We start from the raw sequence: 9,197 nt of genomic DNA, 5'->3' as shown, positions 1-9,197 counted from the left end.
CTAGTTCAGTTCTAGTTCAGTTCTAGTTCAGTTCTAGTTCAGTTCTAGTTCAGTTCCAGTTTAGTTCTAGTTCAGTTCTAGTTCAGTTCTAGTTCAGTTCTAGTTCAGTTCTAGTTCAGTTCTAGTTTAGTTCTAGTTCGGTTCTGGTTTACTTCTAGTTCTATTCAGTTCTATTTCCATTTTTAATAAAGCATGATTTAATTAACTTTTTATCTTTTTGACCTAAGTATTATCAAAATCATTTGCATTCGTATTACTTACTATGTTGTCCACTATTCTGACCACATAACGATATAGTGCCTCCCGGACCTCCTGAAACACTGAAGACATCACCATCGCAGACACCATTTCGCCGATTGGGTTGACCCAATATGAAATGGTAGAAATCAATGCGTAATTGACTGATGTCATCGTTCATTAGCTTAATTTTTAAGCTGCAATTAGTGACATTGTTGGGCATAAAACTGGGAAAATGAGGCGATATCAAATAAGTTATATTGTTGCTAATGGTTTCATTGCAATTAGCGATGACTGAAAGTAATAAGAATTAAATTTATTATTGCATTATGAATTGATGTAAATATCACTTACAAATGCAACAAACTCCAAAACCTAAAGCGCATTCACCTTTTGCTTCACCTCCTTTGTTACGACACTCGTAGGCATTAAAACAGGTACCAGTGCGTCGACCATCATCCGATAAACATTCGCCATCAACAGGAACCGGAAATAAATGTATAACTAATTTAACAATTAGTAACAACTTGATAATTACTCTACATATTTCACATAAAAACATACCTTTACTTTGTCTTTTTGAATCCTCGACAAAATTTATTGAGTCATTATTGTTATCAATATCATTTACCACCAAATTCCTTAAATATTGTCTAGAATTGAATTCGATATTTTCATACAATTCTTGTTTTGTTGCAACAGCCATTTCGTCATCATCTTCGTAAATTGTTTCTCTTGCATTTGCGCTCCTTAAATATCGTTTGTCGTCATTCCAAATATCATGATGTTTCATTGGAGGCCAAACAGCGTGATTAAGCGTTACAGACGTTGTGTTATCAACAGCAACAACAGCATGAGGCGCCGCTCTAACTTCAGTAGCGATCATTAACAATAACGTCAGTTCTAATACTATGAATATTTGTATGCACTTGGCGGTTGTTTTGTTATTAAAAGGAACACTAATTATTTTATGGTTGACATTAACGCTTTGTCTTACAAACACTTTCATTATCATAATTTTGTTCGTTTTTGTTGTTTTTATTTATTTATTTTTTTGAATTTTCTAATTCTTAATAGGATTTTAAAGATGTTGTGCTATCGTTTTCAGGTCATTACACTTTGGCTTAAAAATTCAGTTTGAAGTAATTTAATCATTGTTTTTTTTTTTTTTTTTGTTTTACAACCTTTTAAAAATTTTTCACGTTTTTTTGTATTTTAAATCGTTAACGTACTATATCGGTGACAATGTTGAAGTAAGAATTTTTATTTCACTCGTCTGCATGTGCTCTCCGTCTTAATGTTTACAACAAAATAAGTCTTTGCTGGATAATGCCACAAATTCAATGCTGCAATATGTGTTGTTTGTGGGTTTTGTTTTTGCCACAGACAAGTTTTTTTTCTAAATGTTGCAAAATTACTTTAATCAAAGAGAGAGTTGCACTTCAATTCAATAATAAAATGTGCACAAATTTCTTTTAAATAATTGGCAAAAAAAATCGGATATTGTAGTGATTAAAGTTTGTTTTTATTTAGAAATTGGAATTATTACAGATTAAGTTGGGCTTTAGAATTTACTATTATTATAATATTTCAAAAAAAATGGACTTAACGTGATTTATGAGTTGATAATTCTTCTGTATATAAATGGTTTTTAAAAATTTTATTATCATTAGATTTTTAAAACTCCACCTAACGATTCATTTGAGTTGTTGGATTAAAATGTTGCCTATTAGTAAGAAACAAGTTCCTTCGAATTTTTATATAACAATACACACATTAATAAAATGGGACAAATTCTTAAAATTCTTTCTACGATACTTTTAAAAGTGAAGTGAAGAACTGAACTAGAACTCAACTAGAACTAAACTAGAACTCAACTAGAACTCAACTAGAACTAAACTAGAACTGAGCTAGAACTGAACTAGAATTGAACTAGAACTGAACTAGAACTGAACTAGAACTGAACTAGAACTGAACTAGAACTGAACTAGAACTGAACTAGAACTGAACTAGAACTGAACTAGAACTGAACTAGAACTGAACTAGAACTGAACTAGAACTGAACTAGAACTGAACTAGAACTGAACTAGAACTGAACTAGAACTGAACTAGAACTGAACTAGAACTGAACTCGAACTGAACTGAACTGAACTAGAACTGTACTAAAACTGAACTAGAACTGAACTAAAACTAAACTAGAACTTTTTCAGTTTTTTGTTTGCTAACGTTTTATACGAAAGATTTAAGAAACAAACTTTATTATTCTTAAAGCTAATTAAAATCAGTTTAAATATTTAAAATATAATAACCACCAATGAAACGCTTTAAGTATTACACACCAGTCATCATATGTTCTACATTTTAAGAATCTAACTATATTGATAATAGTTGGCTGTTAAGAAAAAAAAAAACAAATCTATTTTTTCTAATATTTATCTATGTCAACTTAAACATATTCGCGGGCTGCAAGATCGGCTGCAACTTGTTGTAATAGCATCTTGATAGAGTAAACAGTGCAAGAGTTGTACACAATATCCAATTCACTGGTAATATGGACGATGCAAAAATAAACTTTCATTCCATGGTCTTGTTATAGCAACAAGTTGTTTAACCTGATTTTCCCCGCCATCCATGACATCTTGCGGCATGAATGGCAATGACAAAAAATTAAGCAAAGAATGAAAACACAAAAGATAACAAATACATTCATACATATAAATGTACATAAGTACTCTAAATATATTTAAATGTTTTTTTTTAAAAAAGTAACGTACAAAAAATTGAAATTATTTGGCTTGAGTGTGACTATAATGAATGAAATATATTTTGGTGGAGTTTTTAATCCTAAAGAAAGAAGAAAGACTCGACATTCATGTAAGCAGCTAAATAAATAAACCTGAAAGATACATAAACCCATGCGCTATAGTTTTCCATTTCCATTATATTGTACTTCGTAATGAATGGAGTTACATTGTTTGTAAAATTATTTGTATGTGGGAACATCCGCAGCATAAAAGTTCATACAAGAGATGTGCAACAAAGAAGAAACTAAAGAAACAACAGCAACAACAAACAATCAATGAAAGTAAAACTTATAAAAATTCAAACAAATTGTTGTTACAACAATGAAATACTAAATGAATGAAAATAAAAAGCGATGAAAATAATCCAGCCAGCAATTATTACGACGTTCGATATGTGATTACTGCACACAGCACCGTACAGCACAGCGCAGCACAACACAATACAAAAAAAGATCAGCTCGTACGTAATTTAATGTTGTTTGAGATGGGAAAAATAAACATTAAAAAAAAACTTAAGAAAAAAGAAAAGTGGAAATACAAAAGATTAACTTAACTCTGCCATGCAGGCAAGCCGATGATGCACTGCTGCCAACAATTGCTTATTAGCATGAACATTTTATAATTTTAAACTAAAAAAAAGCTTGTTTTCCAATGACATTTATAAATGCATTTACACTATGAATAGTTTTCTAAGTAATTATTGAGAAAATAGTTTTATTCATTGTCTTAAAACCGTTAAGTTGAAAGACAACATGCTGTATAATATTTGCAGCTATTAACTTAATAGGCGGTATAAATAAGCCAGACAAATTATATACCTATGTAAAGGAAATTATGTGCTTTTTTTATAATGTATAACAAATTTAATTTGTTGAAGATAAATTTATAGTGATAACTTGTATATGTAGAGGCTAATGTGGTCTGGGGAAAAATGGATTGTAGATGTTTAAACGGAAGATAAATTTCCTAAAGAAAGATCATTTTTTCTAGTCATAGATCGGCTTTCTGGAAAAAGAACGATCTAGAGATAGATACCTTTTTTTAGGTTTGGTTATCACAGGTAGCCGATTTCGTCTCTACTTGGGAACAGATTGATGATGCCTTTTAAAAAGTATCTGGTAGAAGAAAAGAGAGATAGGAAAGAATATAAGGCAGAGAAAGTAGAAAGGAAAGATAGGAGATGCGAAGAAACTGCTGAGGTGAAAGACCAGGCTTACTGCCATAGATAATTAGAGTTCACACCCATTCTGACAAATTAGTGATCGCCAGAAGATGTTCCACTTAAATATTCGACTATACGAACACAAAAATAGACCGATCCAAGCATCCGAACTCGGGAAGAAAAGAGAGCTATGGAAGAGGAGGATGCAGAGAAAGTTGAAAGGAAAGATAGGAGATGAGAGGAAACTGCTGAGGTGACAGACCAGGCCTTACTGCCATGGATAGTTAGTGTAAGTAACAAAGTTGACACCCATTCTGATAATGAACGCCAGAAGATGTTCCAATTGAATATTCGACAATTCGATCACCAAAATTGACCGATCCAAGCGTCAAGATTCGAGTCTCTGTCAAAATAGTACAATCGCAAAGAAGATAAGTAATAGTCTCTTCTTCATTCTTATTTTAACGACTCCTATAGTCATTGAAGGGAAGACCAATGCGTCTAGTATGGTTACCAAATTTGAAGTAGCAAATCGATATCAGCCCATATGGCTGTAAAAGATATTTTGACCTATATAGATCCATTTGTGGCCACAGCACTCTAGATACTGAGATCATGTATTCAGCCATGCAGAAACAGTTTTCAGTGATCTGCCTCCTTATTGCAAGTAATGGAACACCGCAAAACTGATCTATTACCAGTCTACTAAGTATAGTTTCAACTCTTGCCAAAATGTCAGCAATATTATTGCCATACGATATCCCCTTGTTTCCGGACCCAAATTATCGTGATGTTCGAATGTCTCGCCATCTCATTAAGAGACTTCCGGCATTCATGGACGATTCTAGATGTGAGAAAACACACTAATTAGGGATGTAATAGCAGCTTAACTATCGGTATAAATTTTTATAACCCCGTTGAATATCCGGTAGTACCTTAGCCAATTTGACGCCCTCTTTATCGCTGATATTTCAGCCTGAAGGATACTACAGTCATCATTGAATCGGAACGAAATTTTCATACCAAATTCCTCAATGAAAGTGTCAACACCACCAACTCCTTTCCTCGTTTTGGTTCCGTTTCTGTATGACATTTTCTAGAAATATATCAATTTCTAGAGCAAGAATGATTTTTCAGGAAAATATCCACAGAAACTTCAAATTTCCCGGTTTGATTTCTGTAAATATTGATCTTGCACTAATAAACAAATATCGATCTTCAAAAGAAATATCCGCTTCCAAAAAAAGATTGTTTTTCTAGAGAAATATCGATGGATTTCTAAGTGTGTTTCCGTTTTTCTGGAAATATCGATTTTCCGTTTAGATTTCTGTAAAAAATCGGTTTGAGAGTAATCGATATTGTGGAAAAGCTATGATTTTTCACTTCTGTAATTTATCTGCTTTCAAAAAAGATTGATTTTGATTCAATAGATTTTTTTGTAAATACCGATTTTCTAAAAAAAACATTGATTCTACATTAAAAATATCGATCGAGTAAATGGGAGATTTCTAAAGATATCGATTAAGTGAATGGAAGAATTTCAAGAAGAAAGAATTTTTTTCTTATACAAAATCGGTTTTCTAGAGGAAGATCGAAATTCTTGAAAAATATCCATATTCTGTAGAATGATTTCTTATGTTTCCAATCAAAGATATATTTTCTATACAAATATCGATCTTCTAGAGAACGATCGTTATAGAAATAACAATTTTTCTAGAGAAATAAAAATCTAGTGAGTGTAAGATTTCCGGGGAAAGATCGATTTTTCAAACAAATAAAGATCTCTTAGAAATTGATAAATTTTCCGGAAAATTATCAAGTCGTACAAAAAAGTTCTACTTTTTTGTAAAATGATCTATTTACTATTGAAATAAAGAATGATATTTTCTTTTCAATTCTCTAAACAAATATCTATTTTCCAGAGAATTATTTGCGTCTAAAGAGAGACTCTACAGAAAGATCTATTTTAAGTCAAATACCCATTTCCTAAGAACATATCGATTTTAAAGAAATATTGATTTTCAGAGAAAAGACAATTTACTAGTGATCGATGTGCTAGAAAGAAATGGAACTTTCCGAAAAAAATATACACATCTCAAACAAAGATAAGTTTCTTGTGGCAGATCGATTTATGAAATAAAAGTTGATAATTAAGAAAAAATATCTGTTTCCAATGAAAGAAATTCGATCAAAAAAATAAAGTATCTGCTTTCACAAAAGATTGAATAAATTGAAATATATTAACAGTTTTCTTTGTAAAATACCGATTTTCTAAAAAAAAACGTTGATTCTTCATTAAAAGTGATTTTCAGAGAAATATCGGTCGAGTGAATGGAAAATTTCCAAAGATATCAATCGAGTGAATAGAAGAATTAAAGAGAAAGAATTTTTTTAAGAAACGTAGTTCTTCTACAAAATTTATTATTAAAAATTAATTTTTTTATACAAATTCTAGAGAAATATCGATCGATCTTCTTGATAATATTCTGAGAAAGACAGATCGCTTAGAAAAATATATGCTTCTTAGGAAAGATATATTTTCTATACAAATATCGAACTTCTAGAGAACGATCGTTATAGAAATAACAATTTAAAAAAATAAAAATTTTCAGAGAAATAAAAATTTTTCAGAGAAATAACAATCTAGTGAATGTAAAATTTTCAGGGAAAGATCGATTTTTCAGACAAATATCGATCTTCTGGAAAAAGATAAATGTTCCGGAAAATTATCAAGTCGTACAAAAATAGTTCTACTTTTTTGTAAAATTATCTATTTACTATTGAAAAAAAAGTTCTTGTCTTTTCGATTCTCTAAACAAATACCGATCTTCCAGAGAAATATTTGTATCTAAAGAGAGACTCTACAGAAAGATATACTTAAAGTCAAATACCAATTTCCGAGGAACATATCGATTTTAAAGAAATAGTGATTTTCAGAGAAAAGACAATGTGCTATAAAGAAATTGAACTTTCCGAAAAAAATATACACATCTCAAACAAAGATAAGTATCTGTTTCCAATGAAAGAAATTCGATCGAAAAGAGTGGTTTTATAGAGAAATTTCGATCTAAAGAGCGATTCTTTACAGTTTTATTCATCTCGCAGAAAATGATCCGCATGGATCTCACTCTACCAATGAGAAAGGTCGATCTCTAGATTTAGACTGAAATAGCGATGTTCTGGGAAAATATGGGTTTCCAAAAGTGATCGGTCTTATCTAAAAGAATGATTGATACTGCAGTGAAATATTCTTCTTTACATTATTATCGATCTCGCAGAGAAAGATCTATTTTCTAACGAAAGAAATGTTTTATAAAGAAATATAGATATTTTGAGAAAAAGGATTTTCAAGGTCGATAGCACTAGACTGAAATAGCGAACTTCTAGAAAAATTTGGATTTCCCAAAGTGATTGATCTTCTCTAAAAGAATGGTCGATACAGTAGTCAAATATTGATGTTCTAGTTATTGATTGCAGATAAGATATATTTCGTACTCAAATTGTGATATTTTAGTGACAGATCACTTTTCTATTAAATGATCGAGTTTCTATTGAAATACTTCTTTATTTTCTTGTAAAGATAGTAACAAAAAATAATGTTTTAAGTTTACGTTTATAAGAAATTTGTTAAGCAAATGCAAAGATAGACCGATAATCAAAAAAAAATATTGATCTTTTAAAAAAAAACTCATCTTCTAGAGAAAAATTTACCACTAATAGTTCAGTAAACTTTTAGACAAAGATTAAGTTACAGAAAAAAAACGATCTTCTATAAAAGTAGGACCGATTTGGTAGTCAAAAGTTGATGTTCCAGTGGCAGATCGTTTTTGAATTTGAAATTGAAATTCCTTAAGCAAAAATTAATATTGACCGATTTTCAAGAGAAATATCCATCTTTTAAAAATAGTTTATCTTCTAGAGAAAAAGTTGCTACTAATATAGTAAAATTTAAGAGAAGACAATCTTCTATAAAAGTACGATCGATTTAGTAGGCAAATGTTCGTGTACAGTAAGAGATCGTTGTTTTATTGAATGATTATGAGGTTTTTAATGAAAGATAGTTCTTCTTTTATATTTTTAAATGGAAAATCGTAAAACCAAATTTGTGAACCTTTCCATACAATACTACTATTTAACCCTAAAAGGTAACAAATTAAAAGAAAGATTTTTTTTAAATTTTTTTTATTATGAATGTTTTTTATTTCTTCTGATTATTAAAAAAAGATTTATAAAAAATAAATTAATAAAATAATAAGAATAAAAAGTTAAATGCTTAGGAAAACTGAATAAATGTACATAATTAGACATCGAATCAAATTTATATATTTTTCAAAATATATAACTGATTAAAGTCTTTATTGAAAAGTGAAAAAGAATGTATTAGTCAATAACTTATATAAATACTTATTTAGAAACAAAATTTTATTGTTAAAGCTTATATAAAAGAAATACAATCAGTTAAAAATTTTAAAATTTCACTGACAATTAGCAAGTTTTGCTCTCTTTTAATATTGTACAGAGAGAGACAGGTTCTCATTTCGCATTCATATGAAATAGTCAGCTGATTTACAAAACCATTAAACTCTAATATTTAAAGTATTAGTTGTTTATAAGTATTAGTGCATTCTAGGATGATAAAAGATATTAAATATTTTGTACAAATGCTAAACTAAAACTACTTAGTAGGGACAGAAACACTAAACTCTCAAAATGAAATTGTAACATCAGTTTTTCTCCAAAAGAGAAAAACAAGTTCAATCTAGAGATTCATAAAAAAGTGAAAAATATGTTTATGCCAATATTTGATGCGTAGTGAATGTTTTAATTTAAAACCTAATTCTAAAGTGTCTCCAAGGCAGTTGGACCATTTGGACTTCCCTCTAGTTTACGCCAAACCACATTGCACATTTCTCGCACTAATGCCTTTTCACCATCGTCCATCTGATCTATAGTTTGTCCCGTCAAATTACCCAAACGATCACGTTCTAACTGTT

General features: G+C 30.0%; 2 protein-coding genes across 2 annotated transcripts in view; one reads left to right on the top strand and one right to left on the bottom strand.

Moving 5' to 3' along the window:
• Positions 1–253: 253 nt before the first annotated feature.
• Positions 254–1,551, bottom strand: LOC124421308. Its single transcript, XM_046956270.1, has 3 exons — positions 802–1,551; positions 592–741; positions 254–531 (listed from the first exon to the last, which is right to left on the bottom strand). The coding sequence occupies exons 1-3, from the start codon at positions 1,250–1,252 to the stop codon at positions 254–256; spliced, it is 879 nt and encodes a 292-aa protein (XP_046812226.1). The 5' UTR covers positions 1,253–1,551.
• A 3,384-nt stretch (positions 1,552–4,935) lies between these two features.
• LOC111677665 overlaps positions 4,936–9,197 on the top strand; it is a 5,821-nt gene continuing 1,559 nt past the window's right edge. The window contains exon 1 of the mRNA XM_046947716.1: positions 4,936–5,053. Within this exon, the coding sequence (XP_046803672.1) occupies positions 4,936–5,053 (118 nt within the window). The remainder of the gene's footprint in view (positions 5,054–9,197) is intronic.

Source organism: Lucilia cuprina, chromosome 2, assembly GCF_022045245.1.
Source record: "Lucilia cuprina isolate Lc7/37 chromosome 2, ASM2204524v1, whole genome shotgun sequence".
In the NCBI taxonomy this organism is placed as follows: domain Eukaryota; kingdom Metazoa; phylum Arthropoda; class Insecta; order Diptera; family Calliphoridae; genus Lucilia; species Lucilia cuprina.
Note: the sequence above shows the minus strand (reverse complement) of the source record. Positions and strands in the feature narration are given on the sequence as shown.

Excerpts from the sequence above, each read along its gene's own strand:
- LOC124421308 (XM_046956270.1), bottom strand. The coding sequence starts at position 1,252 with ATGATAATGAAAGTGTTTGTAAGACAAAGCGTTAATGTCAACCATAAA. Across the intron at positions 742-801 it reads TTCAAAAAGACAAAGTAAAG|TTATACATTTATTTCCGGTT; the intron begins GTATGTTTTTAT and ends TTGTTAAATTAG. Across the intron at positions 532-591 it reads TTTTGGAGTTTGTTGCATTT|TCATCGCTAATTGCAATGAA; the intron begins GTAAGTGATATT and ends TATTACTTTCAG.